The sequence below is a fragment of the Thunnus albacares genome, chromosome 1 (assembly GCF_914725855.1).
Source record: "Thunnus albacares chromosome 1, fThuAlb1.1, whole genome shotgun sequence".
NCBI lineage: Eukaryota > Metazoa > Chordata > Actinopteri > Scombriformes > Scombridae > Thunnus > Thunnus albacares.
Genome location: NC_058106.1, coordinates 14,058,578 through 14,081,073, shown reverse-complemented (window position 1 = coordinate 14,081,073; position 22,496 = coordinate 14,058,578). Strand labels below are relative to the sequence as shown.

The following is a 22,496-nucleotide window of genomic DNA, read 5'->3' as shown; positions in this document are numbered from 1 at the left end:
AGATAAGAAGACTGTGGTTTCTACGTTGTTATTTCCCCTCCCACACCTGCAGCTGTTTGCCCAAGCTATCAAATAACAAAGTGTAGGTGGCATCTTTAGCATGTGTGTTGACAAACCACGGATTTGAAACATTTTGATGTTGTAGTTTCGAGTGGTTGGCATGTTGTTGTCACAGTTTTGCTGCTAGTTTTCTGTTGTTGTCACTGTGAATAGTTCAAGGAAACTCAATCGGCTGATTGCCTTTAAATGTAAATGGTTGTGAGTCATGTGATCCATGCAGTTTCTAGCCATTTCATCATGATGGTGTTATAAGGAGGTGGTTGTTTATTTGCAGTCAACACAACACGCAGTTTGTCTAAGAAACAGGGAGCAACATGGCATTTTTAAAACTGAAGCAATATTTCTACTATTACTATTTCATCTTAAGAATCCTGTAATGTAATGTGTTGTGAAGAGCTACCAGCACTATCACAGCCTGCAGCTTTATACAGCTTTTGGCAGCTTTCAGCTCATAGTTTTGTCTAATCAGTCTTGAATAAAGTTGGAGACAAATCGTGAAAAAGACATTAATCTACAGAAAATACACAGAAATATCTGGCCAAAGTAAATGCTTAAAGAAGCATTCGCTATCAGTCAATACTTGTCTAAAAGCTTTGGAGAAGTTGTTTCAGAATCAGCTGGCATTTATTAGCTGTATTTATTCTTGTCATACAATACCTCATAACTGCATCATCCTGAAACTGGCCCAAGGAACTTTGTTTTTTGTCATCTTCCCCTCTCTCTGCCCTCAAATTTCCTGTCTGATTCTGTGCTGTAAATAATGGCAAAAATGCCAAAAAGTAATCTAAAAAGGAAGGAAGTCAAATACCTAGCATACCCACAGAGACCCACACCCATCATACAGAGTTAATGGATCAAATCTTGACTGAAACACCAGTGCAGTGAACATCAGGGCTATATTTAAAGCCATAAAGCAGACTTTATGGACATACAGCAGCACATGTTGCTCTTCGTCTGCTGGATGTGTAAGTAGGTAAATATTTGCTAATACATCAGCCGGATGCACTTTATGATACTAGATCATTGTTCTTCTTGCTGTGAGTTTGTTTTGGGATCTTTTTTGCCTCCCAGTGGTCAAAGTGTGTAATGCAGTGTCATTTTCAAGTGGTGTTGTTCTGACACAGAGAAGGATGAGACGGAGACGGAGGCAGGGAAACAGGAGCAAACACAGAATCTGACATGTTAGAGTTGATTTTAGAAATATCACACTGTAATCTCAGTTTACGTTATCTCTACAGCAGGAGTGTGTCTAACTCTGACCTGCCGCTGTGTGTTTCTTTAAGGTGAGCCGGTGACTGTGTACCGTCTGGAGGAGAGCTCCCCCAACACCATCAACAACAGCATGTCTTCCTGGGCCCAGCGGGGCCTCTGTGCAAAAATCGAGTTTCTCAGCAAGGAGGAGATGGGCGGAGGACTGAGACGGGCCCTCAAAGTGCTCTGCACTTGGTCCGAGTACGACATCCTGAAACCAGGACACCTGTATATAGTCAAGTCCTTCCTTCCAGAGGTGGTCCAAACCTGGCAGAGCATCTACAAGGAGGACACTGTGCTGCACCTTTGTCTCAGGGTAGGGAGCACAAACATACCACGATACTCATGTAAGAGCCTCCTACACAAAGGTGATACAGTGAAAAGGTGGTGTGTGTGACCGATTTTTCCCTGTGACAATCCAGGAAATTCAACAACAGCGAGCCGCTCAAAAGCTGACATTTGCTTTCAACCAAATCAGACCGAAGACTATTCCTTATTCACCGAGGTAAACACACACGCAGGAACACACACACACACATCCTAGAAGTGTTTTCATGCTTTATTTTCATGTATTTTTTATTTCCGTGTGTTATGCAGTCAGGTCACAAGATTTGCGTGTCTGTGGTTTTTCAAGGCCTGATATATATTTAGCATATCTAGCATAATTTAAAGTAGTACAACATATGATTTATACACATCAACACAAACTCTTCCTTCACCCAGCTAGATTTTAACACTGCATGCTTGTTGTGAAGCACTGGATATCTCTAGCATTATTTCTTAAACAAATGCACAAAATTTGCAAAAATTTGCAAGTCTATTTACAGGCTTCATTTTTCCGCATTTACTCTCTAGATATTTTCCTGTGGTTTTACAGCACCTATTGTTCTCTTGCTTTCAAACTGCATATTACATGATGCAAAGCAGCTCTCACTGATAAACGCTTCGAAACATTTATGATCCTTTGACATCATCTCATCCTGGAATTTGATTATTTTATTTTCAAATTAATATTTGAAATAAATATTTCCATGTTCACAATTCTAAATGCATTTAGATGCAATGTAGATTTTCAAGTCAGAACCCGAGTCTTTAATGTGGCTGTCACTGTGTGTGTACAGGTTTCTGGAGGTATTTCTGCTCTACTGTCACTCTGCTGGACAGTGGTTTGCCATAGAGGAGTGCATCACTGGGGAGTTCAGGAAGTTCAACAACAACAATGGAGACGAGATTGTCCCCACCAACCTCCTGGAGGAAACCATGCTGGCCTTCAGCCACTGGACCTTCGAGTACACCCGCGGAGAGCTGCTGGTGCTCGACCTGCAGGGTAAAGACACACAAGATGTGATACATACAGTATCAACACACTGAGTCCCTTAACAAGCAATCAAGTGAATTTATAGAAAAGGTTTTTTGTTTAAAATTGTTTCCTTTACACGAGGACAACACATCTCCACATTCAGTACAAGGAGTAATCATCAATACATCATCGATAATCAGTCATGAAGATGGGAGAGCTTGTTTTTGTAGTAGTTATGAGGTTCACATAGTGATGTAGTTCACCTGTTTCCTGTGCGTGATAATCAATTAATCGTTTGGAGTCATTTTTTATATTAAAAAAAGTCAAAATTCTCTGATTTCAGCTTCTCAAACATGAATATTGTTTCTGTAGTCCTCTATAAAATAAACTGAATATCTTTGGGTTGTGGACAAAACAAGACATTTGAGGACGTCACCTTAGGCTTCAGGAAACATTTTATAGATCAAACAACTAATCGATTAATCGTTAATTAAATTAATCGTGAGTTGTCACCCTAGTGCGTTTATATTACAGCTTTTTCTCCAGTTACAGTTTATTCTACTAAATTAATGAACTGCCAGTGCACCTATCAGTATTGATATTGTTTTCTAATTAAAGTTTTTGATAATGAAGCGTGTTTGGTGTGTTTGTCTCTGTAGGAGTCGGAGAGATTCTGACAGATCCATCAGTTATAAAGAGTGGTGAGAAGGGGTAAGTGCACTTTTAACAATTTCTCACACGTCATTCACCTTTTTAATTGATTTATTTAGCTTCTTGTGACTCACTTTTGAATAACATTTCAACTTTATCAGCCACTTTTTTTAAAAATAACTTTGCACTTTGGGACTCCTGCAGGTCTTATGATATGATATTCGGACCCGCCAACCTGGGAGATGATGCCATTAGGAACTTTCGTGCAAAACATCACTGCAACTCCTGCTGTCGCAAACTCAAACTTCCTGGTGAGGGATATTCTACAGCTGCCATTCAGTTACATCCTTCCTAAACTGAATCACTCCCCAATTGTGCTAAAAATCTTCGAGCTTTAAGGCAGCATTTACCTACCGCCTTGGCTGCTGGTTAATCTTAATTTAGCGTATTTTACCGGTGATAAACCTCTGGTGATAACTGGTGATAGATTTATTGTGTTAAAGATATATTACAGTTTTATAACACTTTTTTTTCCCTTTTCCCTCCCTCTTGTTGGTCAGATCTGAAGAGGAACGAATACACGCCAGATAAGGTGACATTCCCGCAAGATGATCCTCCCAACCCGGGGGGCGGCGTCAAGGAGTCCCGCCAATCAATGAGGCTGATGCTGTGATCCCTTTAAAGCGAGAAGGCGAATGATCACGAGGCTACTCTGTTCTGATCCATTTAGTCAAAGCCAAGGAGCAGGAAGACGTATCCAATCAACTGGAAGAATCACACCTGTGTTTCCATGGAAACCAGTGCATGCAGACTGTGTATTGTTTTTGTTGGTCCCACCAAAATGCTGTGTCGAACACAATTCAACCATCTTAACCTTTGTTTTTTAGTACATAAATGGGGGGGTAAAAAAGTTTTAAACATATTTTGTACAAGTTTATGAATTATATATATATATATATATATATATATATATGAACTGGATATATGGACAGGTACACTATCATTGCGGAGGGTTTATTATTTATTATGAAGTTTGAGACGTTGCCTTGTTTTAACAAAAAAAGAACAAATCTAAGTGCATTGTACATCTGTTACAGCAGCTTCAGAGAGGAACGCCTGCTGAGATTCAGTCACTGCAACGCTGCAGTTTGCCACCAGATCATTTTTTTTAAATGTATAAAGACTCGTATCACAACTTTTTGTCTCTTAGTTAATTAAAAGATATACATGAATTTGAAAATCTTGTAAAATATGGGCAGATTGCAATGCAACTTTTACAGAACAATGTATGTAATTTTATTGTATTGAAAGTGTGTCCACCAAAATATTGCTGATAGTTTTTATTGTTACAAAGGTACTATTGCTATATCTTTGTCATCAACTGTTGTATGAGCAAATTACAATCTAGTGTATCTTATAGATACTGATATCTGGCATGAGCTGAACAGATTAAAATATTTTATTCAGGGGAACTGACGAACTAAGGGTATTACTGTATACATTTTGTACTGGAATCATTTTAAACAAATAAAATGTTAAAAAAGCTTCAGCAACATCGCTCAGGTGTTACAAGTGTTGTGATAGGTGGCTTATATTCAGATTCAAACCGAGCAGATTTACTCCCTGCAGTTTGTAAGTGGGCTGTGAAGATGAAACAGCAAAAGTCTTTCAGACACAGATGAAACTGGTCATCAGTATTTGAAAGATTTTCCCATTTTTTTCTCACATTCTCATATTTATTATGGTAACATTAGAGGAGAAATGATTAGTTGATTGATAGAAAATGAACCGGAGACTATTTTAATAGTCTAAACATTCACTGGCTCCCAAATGTGAGGATTTTTAATTCCTTTCTTTGTCTTATATCATAATAAACTTCATGTGTTTTGAGTTTGTCAGTTGGTTGGATTAAAAAAAAAAAGCAAATTGAATGCATCATCTTGGTGTCTTGGGAACTATAACAGGCATTTGTAACTATTCTGGCATTACAGACATTTGATTAATTAAGAAAACAATTGGCAGATTAATTGAAAATGAAAAGAATCATTAGTTGCATTGTAGAAATGTCCCTGTTCACTCAGAAATGTGTTAAGCTTATTGTTACTTCACTTGGATGTTTGGGCTTCACTGTGCAGAACGATGTATGTGTGATGTGGTAATATGACGCCTCCAGTCAGTCACAAATTATTAGAATATTTTTAAATGTCTTAAAACAAGTCTGGAGAGGATCTTAAAATGTTGCTGACTGCATAGTGTCCATCATCAGTGCAGAGCAGTGAAGTCCTGCAGATAAAGGGCGGGTAAATTCTTGACAGTATGCCTGCAGAAGGAGACAGTGGGTCTGGTGTTTGAACAGAGGCCTCAGATTCCTCAGTTGGACAGCAGCTGCTGGTTTATGAATCAACACACAGTAACCTCTGTTCACCTGAAACACGTCACCTCTGATTGAAACTGATAGACTCGCCTGAATTAAGCCTGCTGAACGTCCCTAATCTGAATGCACCTGCGTGATAACACACTGCTTCTCTCACTTCTCTAAAACGAGAATGTCACAGAGGTTTGACTGTAACGGCCTATATCCTCTCACAGTCTGTCATCACTTCACTTGGAGGAGAATAAGAATTTAGTGTGGCATCTGGTTCTTCTGCTCTGCAATAACACTTTTCATACACTTTGTAGAGGTTTTTGGCTTACATTTCTTAAATTGTGCACTTTTTGTTGTGTTAATTTTATACCTATTGTATTGTTGGTCAGTTTGGCTTCAGTGAAATACCAGGAAGACAACAGCAGGGGAGGAAACTACAACTGTAACATGATACTGAAACTATACTGTCCATGTGGTTGGTTTGTTTTTTTTGGTTTGTTTTTTTCAAATTTAATAATGATGTGTACACTGGACAGACTGGTCTGCCCTCCCAATGGGTGTGGTTTACCTCATAATATAGAGTCCTATAATCATGACTTTGCATTTTATTCAGATCAGCTTTTGTCTGAGTGTTTACAGCTCTACATAAACCACTGGTTTACACGAATCAGCCACAAAACCATGACTACAGTCACCATTGAATATTGGTAAGTTTTTAACTTTATTCTGCTGGTTAATCTTGTGCATTAGACAGTCTGCAGAAAATGTGTGTGTGTGTGTGTGTGTGTGTTGAGAAATAGATACATAGTAATGAGGAAACTAGTGTCTACAGAACATTTCCTGTCTTTATGCACAATGATGTGACAATTTCCCAGTTAAATTAACTTAAGGGTTCAAATGAAGCTCAAGGACCAGGAACAAATAGATGTATAGACTTAAATTAGGTACATATTTAAATTTTTCATATTCCTGTTGGCTAGAAATACAGAAACTCTTATTATATAATCAAGTGTTTTTTTGTGTTACAGTAAAGGATGAAGCTATGCGTACCGCTACCAGGAACTGGCTGGTGCCATAAGGCAGGTTCCTGGTGTGCAGGTGTCAGGAACCAAGGGGAGGCCAGGTAAGCTGCTTTTTCTTTCTCCACTCATATAGTGCCGTGTGGAGGCCCATTTCAGCCAAAACGTTAAATAAAGCCATGGGAATGAGAAAAATTAAAATACTCATGGAAATTTTGAGTTGCTATATCAAAAATCTGACTTTTTAAGACAAAGTTATGAGAAAGTAAGTCAAAAATTTTAAGTCATAATTTTGACTTACTGTCTTATGTCATAATTTTAACTTTATAAAGTTAAAACAAGAACATTTTCAAACCTATGAGTACTTTTTATTTCACAGTAAGCAATCACTCCATAAATACTTTTTGTAGACTGGTAGATGAAGAAGTAGAAAATAAATTTGGGGAACTATCACATATACTGAAGTATGAGAGAAAGAATCTCACACATGCTGAGAGAAAAGAAAAGAATGTCACAATAAAGCCATGTGACAAAGGAGGTGATATAGCCATAATGGTCACAAGTAAGTTAAGTGAAAAAATAAATAAAATGTTGATGATAAAAAGTTAGCAGGAAGTTACTACTGAATCCCACAGAGAACTATATACATGAGTTGAATACTATTATCCAAAGAGGTCAAAACAATAAATGGATTACCGAAAAAGAAGCAAAGTTTTTGCTCAATAGATTTCCAATCACACCTGTAATTTATGGTTTACTCATTGGTTTACCCATTGGTCGTCCTTCATATATCAAGGATCCAACTGATTTCCTTATCAGGATTGATTCAGTCAAAGATGTAATCACAGTGATTGGTTGGTGACTCTCAATGTAACATCTCTTTATACCAAAATATTACATGACTTGGGTTTAGAGCATTGGGTTTAAATTATTTCTTTAACAAACGGGTAGAGCAGACTCCCCCTAATGGGTTTGTTAATGCAGTTCATCCTTAATAATAATGTATTTTTATTTGAGAATGATTATTACAAACAACAGTATGGTTCAGCCATGGCTTCCCCTTCTGCTTATGCATATGGATGCATCTTCATGGGCAAAATTAAGGAAGGCTTTATTTACAACAACAATAATTACAACAACAACAATATTTATAGACAATACATCAAGCATTATTACAGATTCAATGACGACATCTTTATAATTTGGTCGTGTATAATTGATTCAATAACTCGTGTATTGAATCAATTTCTTTTTTGATGGAAAAGAGTTTAGAATCTATACACGTTCTTGGAAGTTAAACTAATCAAAGATGGAGACAGAATAACCACAACAATCTTCAGAAAACAAACTGACAAAAACAATCTCTTGAAATTCAAGAGCCACCATCCAATGTCCCTAAAAAGAAGTTTACCAGTGAGTCAACTTTACAGGCTTAAAGGCATCTGTAGCACAGAAGATGAATTCACCCCACAAAGCAAGAACATGTTGCACGGATTCAGAGAAAAAGGTTATCCAGAATCATACCTGCACTCAGTGACGGAGACTGTGAACATTACAGAGAGAAAACAGTTATTTGTTAAGACAAATAAAACAAAATTATGTTTGAACTTATAATCTTTTCAGTTCAGTTATTAAATCTACAGTTATGAAGCATTGGCATATTCTGTCATCTGACACTGAACAACAATTTTTAACATCCTCCTTTGTTCACATATAAGAGAGCAACAAGTCTGAGAGATGGCTTGGTGAAGGCAGATTCACATGCAACTAGACCGAAGATATTCATTTTGGGAAATTCCCCCTGTAGATCATGCAACTCATGTGGCAAGATGGTGAAACCTGACAAATTCAATGTCACACACAGAAAGGGAGTACAGAGGAGTACTACTCACCTACAACACAACCCATGTAATTTATCTACTATTCTGTCAATGTAACAAATACTATATAGGTCAAACATCTCAAAGTTGAAAATTAGGGTCAATGAGCACAGATGTAGCATCAGACATATAGATATGGTAGTCATGAAAAATTACTCTTACAACAGGACTGTTTTTGGATACATCAGCTAAAAACCCTTTATCCTGCTGGCATGAATGAAGAATGTAAATTGATTACTTTTCTATAAACATGAGTCGGGTGACATTATATCTTCCAGAGTGTTTTCTGTTCCTGCCATTCAAAAAAAGTTCAAGGAATAACGAAAATTGTTCAAAATTGTATTATACCATTTTAGTAATTGTAACTTAAATAACAGATATATCTTTGGAGGTTGTACTGATCCCTTGATTATGTTTACATGTTTAAATGATTGCCAACTATAACTACTATAATAGCCATAGTTGTTTTGGAATATATTTTGTGAATAATGCTAATTTTAAATATTGTTGTTTCAGTATGTCTAACTGGATGGTTGATGTACTTCAGATTAATTTATTTGGAATTACAAATAATTATAGTATCGCCTCAACAATCTCCATGAATCATTGTCTCTCTCTCTCTGTGTCTGTGTCCCCTGGTTGAGTGCGTCTCTAGATCACCCTGCGATCCTAGAATTTGTCTATACTGCCTATGCCAGTTCTTATTTTTTTCATTTTTATCATTACTAACTTTTCATCCCTTTTTTTTTTTTTTTTTTTGGCAGCAATGATCTTCCATATGCAGTTGCAAAATGTCAGTTTCCATGTCACATATCTGCACATCAGCCTACATTACAGCCAGACTAATACATCTAGGGAGGCAGTGTAAGATATCCAGAAGCACAATATACAGTAATGAGATGGACGGAATATAAAGAAAAAACAACCATCATATTCATATTTGTTTGTCACCCTACATAGTTTTCATATTTTTTAAATGTGAAACTGGAGCTGCCTTGTTATGCTCAGTCACCAAGTCAAAGAGTTTTAGCTTTAACATCTGTGCCACCTGCAGAAAATGCAGGTTACAGCTGCAGTTTTTTTCTTTTTTTTAGAGATGCTGTTTGGTATCGCCTTTACCACCTGCTTGTCAAAATGATATAAATAAAAATGGGACCTTTTTGTGTCACACTAACAATGAGCTGATATCAAAAAGTCAAACTGAAATATCCACCTATCCATCTTTTAAAAATGTTGGGTTAACATTTCAACTTAAATTAAGACAAAAAAAATGAAAATACTGCTGTGAAAGTACACAGTCCTAACTCATCTTTTAGCAGAGCCAATGTCTGTTTCATACTGCGCCCACTGTCTCACAGAAATCCGTTCTAGTGCAAAGTGCAAACACAGACAATATGTGAAAATAAATACACATTATGAACCTTGGGACTTCTGTACTTAATATTGAATTGGTTGTATTTTCATTTTTGTTGTCTTATTTTCACCCCCACAGACAGTTTTGAGGTGTCACTGAATGGTGAGAAGATCCACTCCAAGCTGGAGACAGGAATGTTTCCTGATACTACACAGGTTGGTGTGTTAGTGAGATACATGTCTATGAGTTTTAAAAAGTGAAGAATCTTATTTAAAATATGGCATAGACAAAAAAATAGCTAGTATTAGTTTTAATAGACTGCTGGTAATTATTTAATATGTACATGTTATATAAGTGTATCAGTTTATTTTGCTTTTAGTCTCTGTTTTGGTATCACATAGTTAGTTTATTAGTTTACAGATTTTTCTTTAAGCCAAATTGGCCTGTCAAAATACAGTAGAAATACCAGGAAACATTGATATGGTCATCATTTGATAAACACTGAAGTCATCTAAGTTAATTAAATTTAAATGTAAACAATTTCAATTCTCACAAGGATGCAGTTAAAAAACAAATCACACAAAAAAGAAAACAGTCCAATATAGCAGCACTGAATTTCTTGTGTTTCATGTAACCAGATGGTGGAGATGGTGAAGAAGACGGCTGGTGGGGGAAAAGCGGAGAAAAAAAAGTCAAAGCTGTTTAATCGCAAGAACAAATGCACTCACCATTAGAGAATGAAGGATACAACAGTGGCTATATTCACACTGCAAGAGCAGTACATGGTTTGTCACTCTCTCACACCTGCTTATTTGAATACCAAAAAAAAAAGGATTTCAAACATTAAAATTTGACACAGTTGTATTTGTCCAAAATTAAAGCCTTCAAGTTTCACTGTCAGCCATGAGAAGATCAGACCATACATTGTCTTCCTTGTGGATAAAGACAAAGCTGAGAAGATGATGAGAGAGCTTTGAGGAGCTGGGCACTGATTCGTACTTCTGTTTATGAATGTATGCGCAGAAAACATAGTGGGTGTGTACACGATGCAAGACGAGAAGCTTTTCAGCTGACCTGTAGCCTGAGAAACTGCTCTCATCATGTCGGTCTCAGGAGTGGGAAATCAGAAAATAGAACTTTATCAATCCACATATATAATTCCTATTGAGCTTTCATCTGTATAGATAAGGTCTGTGCCATGAATGGGTAGGAGTTTAAAGGAATGATTTGACATTTTTGGTAATACGTTCGCTTCATCGATCTTCTCATCTAACTCTACGCAAGAAAGTGAATCAGTATTTTCCCCAAAATGTCCATTTGTTACTTTAATCTTTGTGTGTTTGCAGACAGAATGTGCAACACTCATTACATCTTCCTTGTCATTTATACTCTCAAACACATCATGAACATGGACTCAGATGTATTGTATATTCAGATATATGCCCTACTTTTTCAAACTGTTCCCTGCGTGGTGTTTGGTTGTGATGAGCTGAGCACTAATCTAATCTATCCGTTATGGTAAATATTAAATCAATGGCAAATGTTACACATGAAAAAGAGATATTTATTTTGACACGGAGCATGTATTTTAACTATTTAAACAACTTACTGATGTACTGTTGTTTGTAACTGATTCCAACAACAACAAAAAAATTCCAGAAATGCAATAAAATATCACTGAAAAACCGATGTTGTGATCATTTCTGATGATTTTCACGCCGCTTGGTGAAGTTAGTGAGCTGTTGTGTAAAAGGAGGCTACGCAGGCTGAACTGTAGTCAAATTTCATCCTGTGTAGTGATCAGCACTGACAGTGCTGACTGTGCGCCTGACAGACTGATATGATCGTCCACCTGAACAGAGATCACAGTGTCTTCAACTTCCTGAACTGTCCCCGTTCCAACGTCCGTCCCTCTGTTTCCAGCAGATCTAATCAATCACATCAGAGGAATCATGATGGGATGGAAATGCACTGCTTCCTGTGCAGACAAATTACATCCTGGCATAACATGCATGTGGAGTTTTTATTAATTTATCTTTTTTTTTATCTGGGTGTGTGCTGGGTAGCATTTAATGATCCTAAAATCTCTCCAAACGTGCATACCAGCAGTGGAATAAGTATTCACATACTTTACTCATGTAAAAGTACCAGCACCAAAATTCAAAAATTCTCCATTATAAGTAAAATTATACTGAAGAAAAATACATAAGTATTATTAGCAAAATGTACTTGAAGTATTCAAAGTCCTTATTTTGCAGAAACACACCATATGAGAGTGTTAAATTACTTTATTAGAAAATCACTAGTAACTATAGCTGTCATATAATTGTAGAGAAGTACAAAGCCTACAATATATTTCCCTAAACCTAGCAGAGTAGAAGTATAAAACAGAATGAAATGCAGCTACTCGAGTAGAGAACCTCAAAATTATACTTACTTCAAGTACAGTACTTGAGTTAGAGCTGGGCTATATGCGACAATACTGTAGGGATGATTATTGGCACTTTCACAAAATATTTACATAATGATATTTTTCATAATATTTAATCATCATCAGTAATGTGGATATAGTGACTAAGTAGGTAAAGACAAATAATAGAACAGTCTGGTAAGTTCAGAAAATTACATCATTTTACTGTAATGCAGCCATTAAAACCAGGAAAAGACAACACTTGCGTCATATCACCATATTACGATATCCAAACTGTAAGATCATATCTAGTCTCATATCATGATATCAATATAATATTGATATATTGCCCAGTCCTGACTTGAGTATATATAATTAGTTATATATAAGACCATATGTGTCGGAGCAGTCAGAGAGCTCATCGAGTTTCTCATTACTATTCTTTGACGCGGCGTCACAGAAACATGTCAGATCAGTGAGGATGTGGTATAAACCGCATGTCTAGTTGGCAGCAAGAATAACCCATCAGGAAATTGATTGCCAACCTTTAAAGGGCCAGAGAGCTGAATCCAGATGAGACAGAGTCTCATCACATCAATCAGCTTATAGAATAAAATAAATGAAGCAGATATATTGAAGCTCCTCAGATTTTTAAATCAGTTATGGGGGCTGCTGTACTGCCCATGTAATCTCTGTATTATAATCCATAAAATAAACAGATAGTGATAATAACAAGAGATCTGTCTGCTGTTTGTGATGCTCTGTTGGGGATGGTGGATTAAAAAAAAAAATTAAAAAAAAATAATTATCAACAGGAAACACAGATAACCACATTAGAGGGAGTAGTGGTTCTCTATTTCACAAACAACATGTGTTGTGAATGTAGTGTAGAAATGTGTATGTGGGCGAGCGTGTGAACAGTGTTGAAGCTAACTGGAAATGAGGGAAATGATTAGTTTCAGTGCTAAATGCATTTAAATTGGTGTGAAGCTTAATGAGGCTTCAGCAGTCTGAGGTAGTCATATCAAATGGATATCTGCCACATTTACAGTCTTTTTAGCATCAAATTCCCTCTTTGTGTGTTGAAAAGTGTGTTTCTATAGTGTGCTGATCATGCTGTGAATACAGCAGTAAAGAAAGCTGTTAAAGTTCAACGAGCTTTTTCTTTCTGTTTTAAAGTGATGAAAGCAGTTTTTTGAAGACGTGCAGCAACAGGGCGATCCAGTTGAGTAACTCAGCCCTTTTATGCTTGGTGGTAACAAAAAAACTTGAGCATCCGCTTGAAATAAGGTATCATTTTGTTCATCAGAAGCCCTGTGGCCAGTAAAAGCAGAAGCAGCAGAAGTACACCAATAACAGACCTATAGCTCACTCAATTTTAGCGTCTCTGCTATAGATCAAGACATATATGTCGGCCGGGTGGTGACAATTCACCTCTTGCACTTGACTTCAATGAGGAAAGAAACAATTTCTCAATATTGTCACACTCTCTTTAATTCTCAGAGCACGGCTCACTCACACTTGATACAGACATACAAGCTGCTAAAGAGGAGTGAACCTCGAACAGTGGGGTGAATACTCCTTTTTCTCTTTGACACCAGCCACTAGGAGTTACCGTGACTACTCTACGCATGGTTATACCCACAGACATGGCAGGATATACTTTATATGGTCTGGCATGAACAGATGTTCTTTGTTTCTCTTTCACACAGGAACATATTGCTCAGACACACAAACATGGTTTCTATGGCTGTCTCTAATCATATTAACCTTTCACAAGTTCACACATTCATTTTCCATATTCATACAATAATTTACCTCACAGCTGATACATAACAAGAGATTGGGGTACAGAAATGCCAAAGATGTGTGTGTGATTATTTAAAAAAATGTCTCCAATTTAACTAGCACTGACAACTGTTAAATGTCCCACTTGTGCTTCAATAAAACAAAGGATTATGTATAAAACTATTCTGAAATGAACAGATTTACTATTTTATTTACAGCAAAAATGGTTCAGTATTGCCAAATATGCTGCAATTATCAGCTGTGCAAACGTACAAATAAGGTCATGAGCACCAAAGGAAACTATAGAACTATGTGAAACTAACTTGAAACTATGTATGGGATGTCTACTTCCCAAATAAAATGTAAAAAAAAAAGGCACACTTTTCACTACTGGTAACACAGTTTCAATTGTGACTCTCATGAAATGTAGTGTTTTGTTTCTGTTTAGTCACAGCTTTAGTCTGTGAGGAATTATTTCACAGATCATCAGTGTGAAGCTGCTGCACTACAAGCTTGTTGTGTAACTCGAGCACTGTGAGGGTCAGAGGAGCTCAGAGACAGACAGCAGAACATATCTTATTTATGACCATATGTCTGCGTATGAAGGCAGGGACAATCATTTACTATTCATATCCTCCTACACACTGCATGGACATTTTAGGGAAATCACAAAGCTGTAAAGATGACATCACCTCTCACTGCACTCAATTACAAGAATCACAAGCGCTATAATTGCATCTTTTTTATTACAAAAAACAGTGAAATAAATAGAACAAAACAATGTAAAAATATAATGTTTCAAGAGATCTGTGGGGGGGAGGAAATGTCATAGCAACGGTTTGTTCTAATAGCAATATGTCAGAAGTCAGATTGGTCCCTGGTTTGTAGATTGACAAAAGAAACATTTCACAACATATCATAGCACCGTTGTGTGGTCGTCAGCCCTGCGTTCAGCTGACCGTGTAAATCAAAAGACATTTCACATGAATGAGACAGACTTGAAAACAATGAAACAACTGAGTCAGATCTGTTTACAGTTTCATTTCATATAAATATAATATATTAATTTATACATTATACACTAGAATGGCTCTATACGACATACACAACTCAGGTAAACACGTGAAGTAAAAGGCAGCTGACAATTTTAAAAATCAAAACTAAAAAGCTGTGGGAAAACTGAAATGAAGAGTTTCTTCTTTTTTAGCTGCAAAGTTGAAAATACAAACTCTGAAAGCAAGGTGATCCGATCCTGTGCAGAAACCTGTGCTTTAGTAATTCACCTGTCTACGATATGCAAGCTGATGTCACTCACTCCAAAATTTCTGAAGGCATTGAGATCATTTTTACAATCTTTAAAAAAGGAGCAAGTGACAAAATGTCAGTATTTATGTATATGTGTGTAGGGGGGGGGGGGTCCGAGTATGTGCAAACATTCAGTTGATGACTTGAGATAACAACCCTGAAATCACTACAGATTAAGCTGTGTTTTTTGCAGCACTGATGTTAGAATGAATGACTGAATCAAAGATCTACTTAATTGTGCCAAATGAAACAAGAACTTGGATGAGGATGCATTTTAAAAAGGATCTAAAAAGGCTGGTTAGCGCACCAGGAGGAAGGTGAGTCCAGCAAGGCCGACTCCAGCCGCAGCAAACAGCGCTGTCTTCATGGACGAGTCCTGGTTCACCTCTCTGGCACTGCGGGAGAACTTACAGAACCCCGCCTACAGAGAAAAAAAAAGAAGAAAAATTTATGAGTATGAAACTTTTTTGTTTACTTGCAACAAAATAAATTTATCTGCAACTTTCAGTTTTTCCTCCATCTGCTGTAGGTTTAGAATACAAATGAGCAAGTGTTAACTGTTTGCCAAAATGACTTTCAACTATCAGTGGCTTAACTGACAGCTGGTGGCAATTATACAAAATATTTTGGAAAATATGTCAGTTATTCTTGGGTTTCTCCAAAAACACAGAAAACTATTTTACACTCCGAGGTTGCTGCTGATATCTGCAACTTTTCAAACATTCCTGACAACGCAGCAGTTTTTCAAAGTAAGAAAGATGAATTCTGTCAAAGTGTCAACCCGCAGGTATAGAAAAAAAAAAAAATTGTGCCATTTTCCCCCAAATCTTACACAGAAACAGGCAAAATTATTCATGTTTATATGACAATATAAACAGCGTAGCCAGATGCAGGTGTGCAGCCTCCTGCAGCTGCATTTCTTCATGTTTTCAGACTGAAGCCACAGGTTTGACCAGTGAGTGCACCTGCTCTCGGCTCCAGGTGTTCGCCTCTTTACAGCTGTATGTTTTTCTAGTCATACCACTCTAACTTTCAATGTGGGGAAAGCCAAATTCAACACACTGAAGCTTTGACTGTTACTACAAAAGTCCATCTGGCTGAGCTGGTTACGTGTCTGTTGAAACCAGCTGCCAGCAGAAGAAAGGAGGGGTGTGTGAGTGTGTGTGTGTTTACGTGGGCGTTTGGGAGGGGGCCAGGGCGAGCTCATTCACAAAAGCAGACATTCAACTATAGTTCGTTTTGGTGAGACTTTTAAGTCTATCATACAATCCCTTTAAGCTGAAGTTTTTTCCAGTAAAAAAAAGCCACAACAAGCAGTTTTCAAATGATCCTTGTGTGTTTGATTTCATTTGGTTTTTACAGTCTGATACTGACTTTACAAAAAAACTGATAATCTAAACCTCAACATTGTTTAATCAGGACCCTGAATTTACACTGTTGATGTTCACCTTGTTGTAGCACACAGTCCTCATAGTCTCACCTAATGTTGTTCTACAGTTCTTATAATCACAGCGGCCTCATGAGACGTCTGAATACTTGTGTTGTCGGCAAACAAAAAAGGCTCCATCTAAACTAAGCTCTGGTCGTATTTTAAGCCACTTTTACACGTAGACGTGAATACCGGAGAAGTAAGCAAACATGATCCTATCAAGACTAGGTGGTTTCCAATGCCAGTTGTTTTATAAATCATTTTCACTTCTAAGTCTTCAAGGGATTTTTCCAACAGTTTAGTTTAAAATTGGCTTGATGCCCTAAATATAATCAAAACTCCTCTTATCTTCAGTGTTTGTCTTTCCTACTTGACTCAATCAGCTCTGCAGTAGTGTCTGTATAGGAGGAGCCATGTAGTTAAGACCTACCCAGCTGTCATTCTCCAGCAGCCAGTCTTTCTTCTCCTCTCCCAGGTAGTCGGCTATGGTTTGTGCCAATCCCCTGCAGCTTCCAGGCACCTGTCCCAGTTCCTGCCCCTGCCCAGAGTCCAGCCCCGGCTTCATTCCCTTCTGCTCCAGCAACAGTCTGGCCAGCACCCCAGTAAAGGTGAAAAGGGACACAACCCTTCCCCAGTTCAAATGTCCGTCACCCACCAGCTCCTCTATCACCTTCCTGAGGCTGGAGCAGGGGTCCGGCCCGCACTGCCCAAGGAAGGTCTGAGCAAGAGAGTGGAAGCGAGCCTGATGCTGCTTTTCCATGTCCTGGGCCAGACGCCTCATGGCAGCGGCTGACTCGCTGGGAGGTGAAGGGGCTTGATGTGGGCTTGTGCAGCAAATGGACAGGTAGTCCTCTGCCAGAGCCAGGGTCTCTTTCCACAGCCCACCCATTTTCTATCAGGGGTAAAAAAAAAATTAAAAAAATCAATTCACTTAAATAAATTTATGAAGCGTGGTTGACATGTGAGGATTAAATCATTGTACTTCTATGAAGCACAACAAAGACAGTTTGTGGATGTGACGGGAACAAAAGGGTAATCGATTTACAACTGCAACTGATGATTTTTCTCATTAAATGCATCTACCAATTACTTTCTCAATTAATTATATGGTCTATAAAACATCAGCATCTTCAAATATATTCAATTTCAAACGTTTGAAACTGAGGAAGGTTTCAAATCTCCATATCTGATACGCTGGAACTAGATAATGATTGACATTTTAGTCAATAATTGACCAATAATTTTCTGTTTATGACTAATTATTTCAGCCAAACCAATTAACTTTTACCTCCAATCAGCATTTGCAGAAATGACGTAACGTAGTTAAAAGTCCGCTTCAGGTTCCTGAGAAATTTTATTGTTAAGAGTAACACTGGTCATTTACAGTTTTAATGTTTTAGAAAAAACTGTGTGAAGTCATGTGTGAAGACTTGGTCGTGTTTCTGTGGTGTTCAGCTACTTTACTTCCAGCCAGAAGCCAACATTAAGCAATATTTTAGCGTCAAGTTACGGTTAGCGTTGAAGCTAACAGCCGCGCTAGCATTAGCATTGTGAACGGAAAAGAAACAGCTTGAGTTAACGTTAGCTGTCGGTAACACAAGCCGGATAACGCTGAAGGCTAAATGCAGCTTATTTAACAGCATAACAACCCGATGTAAACACCACTGCAGTCTGAGGGTTGCATAACGTTAATTATACGTTTATTGAGGAGTTTTAACGTGAACTAGTTAACCTTTCTACCCGTTCACTAACCGATGATCTGTCACCGGAGCAATGGAGGACACAAAGGACCACACTCAGACTGCGATGACTAGTAGCTCAACTACGAGAGGCGCATGTACGCATTAAACGACATTTTTAAAGCATTATACAAACACCTCTGCCTTACTACACTCACACGACACTAAGCAGACACATGTATAAATAGTTAAAATACATTTTCCGTGCGTAAAGTGGAACAAAAGCTTACCCTCCCAGCGATATCAGACTGCTCTCTGCACATACGGACGGCGGAAGGAGATCCTCAGTTCACTCGCCGCTTCCCTTCAACTGGCATTTTATGTAAAACTCCGCCTCCATTTGTCTGCCGCAGAAAAAAACCCATGAAAGTCCCTCTTTAATACAATCACGGAAAGCGAATAACACATTTAAACATAAGTATCAACATGAATTATATAATGAAGCGTTATCATATCATGAAGGGATAATAATGGCAGTAAATACATCTGCAGGGATGAATTGTACCGTACATGTTCTCTAGTAGTTCTATTGTACTTAGGGCTCAGTATAACATACATTTAAAGGGAATACTCAATATAGTAATAAGTTTAGGCCTCTATGTGTATGCATGTTGTGGCTGCAGGGTACAGAGTTGAAGCTATTAGTTTGTTACTTGATCTACAGGATATGCATCTGCAACTATTTTGATAATTTAATTAATTTTTAAAGCAAAAAAACTCCCAAATGAATGGCACTATCCTCTCAAATGTGACTATTTGCTGTTTTGCTTTGTGTAGTTTTTGGGGTTTTTTTTTTTGTCTTTATCCATAAACAATCATTGTAATCAGAATACAGTTTTTGAAGTGTGTCATTGGTTGATTGGATTACAGAAATGCTTTTTTAAGACATGGGCCTGAAACTAGGCTTTGATTAAAATTAAACAAAATACTGTAACACCACATAACATTTTGTGACCTTTAACAGACATATCCAAACTAATTATAGGTCTCACTTGTGGTTATAAGACTCATACTTTCACCTAGCACCAAAACCTGCTGATCAGTATGAGGAAGTGAAAATAGCTGAGAATTCATATTTAATTGACTGACGGGGGAAACCAAATGGTTCAGGTAGTGTTGTGCAGCTGGTGATCTTTTTGGGTATTTTCTCTACATGGTGATGCCCCTCATTCCTCTCATCCATCTGTCCTTTATGCCCTTTCAGTGCTCTCTCTCTCTCTACCTTGGTAATTCCCTCAGGGTGTTTCCCTTTGTATTCCCGACCACCTTTCAAATGAAAATGACAAACAGTAACTCCCCAGATTACATATTATGTTTACTATTAGGAGCTGCTGGAGAACATAATGTTGACATCTGAAATATAAAAGCGGGTTTCAGGAAAGCTCAGAGTCACAAGGACATGCTTTAAATGTTGATATTTCCTGTTGTTTTTATCACAGTGAAAGGAACGAGGATGTTACAGTCATTATAGTAGCCTCAAACAACCTCACAGGTGAATGTTATGTTGTTCACCGCAGCGCAGTAATCATACAAAAACAGCTCATGAATATTCTCATGAGATGCTGTGAGATATATGAAATGATGATGTGGATGAAGACGTCTGACCTTTGACTACAAAAATAAAGACGTGTCGGATAAAGAGATAAAGAGATCAATAATGCTTTGAGGACAAACATTTTGACAACTGGACAAACAGCAATGTTAAAACACAGACGCACAGTATATTGTCCCTCATAAAATACTTTACATCAAATACTGGAGAAATCAAATGTTATTTTGAGGAAACTGAAAGTCTGCTTGTCTATCAGAATTTTTAATGATAAATGTTTTGTATAAACTGAACTGAATTTCAACAGTGATGTTTTTCTATTTGATTCAGTCATCCTTAAGAGTAAGCAGTACAAGTCAGGATAAGTAGCCCTGTGATGGACAGTTTAATTGATACAGTAAAGCTTTTTTTCATCCAGTTTGGGAGGCTTGCATGTGCTGTGTGCACGAGGACTTAATCTTTGAAGATGAAGCCTACTTAAAGGACTGAACCAGTGTTTTACAAGCTTTAGCTGCTTTACAAGTGATTATGTATACTTTATATTTTTAATGACCATTTTCAAATGCATGCTGTTAAGGTTTAGATTTTCAGATTAATCTTTACTGCCATTACAGATGGCCACTGATTTCCATTTATTTCCACATGGAATGAAAATCAAAGGGCAGACGCCTGAGACTTGCTCAAGTTGTCCATCACAACAAACATCAATTCTGCATTAATTTTTGTCAAAGTGGTATCATTGTTGTGGAGTAAAGCAGTGGAGACTTTTCAAATCTGCAATGAAACTACATTACCAGGCAATGATGATGTAACTTTCATACCCTAAAGAAATGAATGGAAACTAATGGATGCCTGGAATAGTAAAAAGTACATTTAAATATGTAAAACTCACCAGCATGGTTTGCAAAGTTGTTGTTGTGATATAAAAATGAGGTGACAGTAAGAAAACTAGCTTAATGTTAATAAGTTTTGATTCAGTGCAGTGCCCCCTGGTGTCATTCAGTACTCAACAGTTTGGGTGGAGCCCATTTAGTTGTTCATTTTTTGAAAAAGCTTGATACTCAAGCTGTTTTTCTTTTGACATCTAAAGTACCTGTCATAAACACACACACACACACACACACACACACACACACACACACACACACACACACACACACACACACACACACACACACAGACACTCTTTCTTGCTTGTGTACTTTCACAACACCAGACCAGGCCATAATAAAACAATCACTCAGGCTATTTACATCTCTGCCCTCATCAGAAGGACAGAAATGCAAATTTCAGCCATTGGGATCAAATCTAGGCCAACGTCAGTGCTGAGAGGCAGCAGATGAATGCAGCCTGTGTAGCAAAATCAGCTACAGGTTCTCTGCTGCTTTTAAAAATGCTAATGAGACTCACTCAGGACCCCCTTTTGTTTTAATACTGTTTTAATAATGAGGAGTTAACCTCACTATTTTATTCCACCTGTCAAAGCATCCTGGATATTGTCGCTCCATTTAAAATCATCATCCAAACCTAAATCCGAACCATGGTTGAATGACATCACTCGTGCCGTCAGAGGAGAATGCAGGGGAGCTGAATGCAAGTGGAAAAAAAGACAAGTTGAAGGTGTCTTTTAACATTGGCTGAAAAAACAAAATATTTTTTCTGATATTATTTCAAATAATTGAGACAAATGTTGTGTTCTTTTTGAAAGACTCTGTCATTCTTATGCTTTTAGAGCTCACAGCTGCATTCAACACAGTAGACCATAATATCCTCATCTCTCGCCTGGAGCATTGTGTTTGCACTAAAGGTACTGCCTGGGAGTGGTCTTACTTGTCTGACAGAAGTTTTTCTGTCAGCCTTGGTGACTCTGTATCCTCCTAAGCGCCTCTCCCTATTGGAGTCCCTCAGGGTTCTATTCTCAGGCAAATCCTATTTTCCCCTTACATGCCCCCCTTAGGGTCCATTCTCAGAAAATATGGCATCTTGTTCCACTGTTATGCAGACGACACTCAAATTTACCTGCCTTTGGAACGGAAAGATCCAAACTGTTTAAAACAATTGTTGGAAAGTTGCAAGGATAGTGATTTTAAATCGGACAAACAGATTAACTCAGTGATCAAATTTAGTTTTTTTTTTTTTTCCAGCTGAGGCTCTTATTTGAAAGGGTTAATACATTTATCTCAACCAGACCTGACTTCTGTATTGCCCTTTACGTTGCTGTTGGTGCAAGGCCTCCCTCTCATGCTTGAAGTTGATCCAGAACTTCACATGTCCCATCAAAGTCACTCAGGTCTGCTGACCAGTTGCTTCCGGTTGTCCCGAGATCAAGGCTGAAGCACAGGGGAGATTGTGCCTTTGCAGTTGTAGCGCCCAAACTCTGGAATGAGTTGCCTCTG

At 37.8% G+C, this 22,496-nt stretch overlaps 2 protein-coding genes and 2 long non-coding RNA genes across 7 annotated transcripts in view; 2 read left to right on the top strand and 2 right to left on the bottom strand.

Moving 5' to 3' along the window:
- The window catches only part of trpm7 (transient receptor potential cation channel, subfamily M, member 7), a 41,838-nt gene extending 37,027 nt beyond the window's left edge, over positions 1-4,811 (top strand). For all 4 annotated transcript variants that reach the window (XM_044340090.1, XM_044340019.1, XM_044340163.1 and 1 more), the window contains 6 exons: positions 1,344-1,627; positions 1,734-1,816; positions 2,433-2,638; positions 3,271-3,322; positions 3,467-3,573; positions 3,823-4,811. In XM_044340090.1, the coding sequence (XP_044196025.1) occupies positions 1,344-1,627; positions 1,734-1,816; positions 2,433-2,638; positions 3,271-3,322; positions 3,467-3,573; positions 3,823-3,935 (845 nt within the window). In that variant the 3' untranslated portion in view covers positions 3,936-4,811. The remainder of the gene's footprint in view (positions 1-1,343; positions 1,628-1,733; positions 1,817-2,432; positions 2,639-3,270; positions 3,323-3,466; positions 3,574-3,822) is intronic.
- Positions 4,812-6,236: 1,425 nt separating this feature from the next.
- LOC122988262 lies at positions 6,237-10,562 on the top strand. The gene is made up of 4 exons (XR_006404753.1): positions 6,237-6,334; positions 6,656-6,750; positions 10,019-10,095; positions 10,519-10,562. It is a non-coding gene; the product is annotated as an uncharacterized LOC122988262 (long non-coding RNA).
- Positions 10,563-10,695: 133 nt separating this feature from the next.
- Positions 10,696-11,560, bottom strand: LOC122988272. Its single transcript, XR_006404760.1, has 2 exons — positions 11,160-11,560; positions 10,696-11,041 (listed from the first exon to the last, which is right to left on the bottom strand). It is a non-coding gene; the product is annotated as an uncharacterized LOC122988272 (long non-coding RNA).
- Positions 11,561-15,473: 3,913 nt separating this feature from the next.
- bcl2l10 (BCL2 like 10) lies at positions 15,474-18,889 on the bottom strand. The gene is made up of 3 exons (XM_044339835.1): positions 18,782-18,889; positions 17,243-17,704; positions 15,474-15,804 (listed from the first exon to the last, which is right to left on the bottom strand). Exons 1-3 carry the CDS (start codon positions 18,812-18,814, stop codon positions 15,682-15,684), a joined length of 618 nt encoding a protein of 205 aa, XP_044195770.1. The 5' UTR covers positions 18,815-18,889; the 3' UTR covers positions 15,474-15,681.
- Between the last annotated feature and the right edge of the window lie 3,607 nt (positions 18,890-22,496).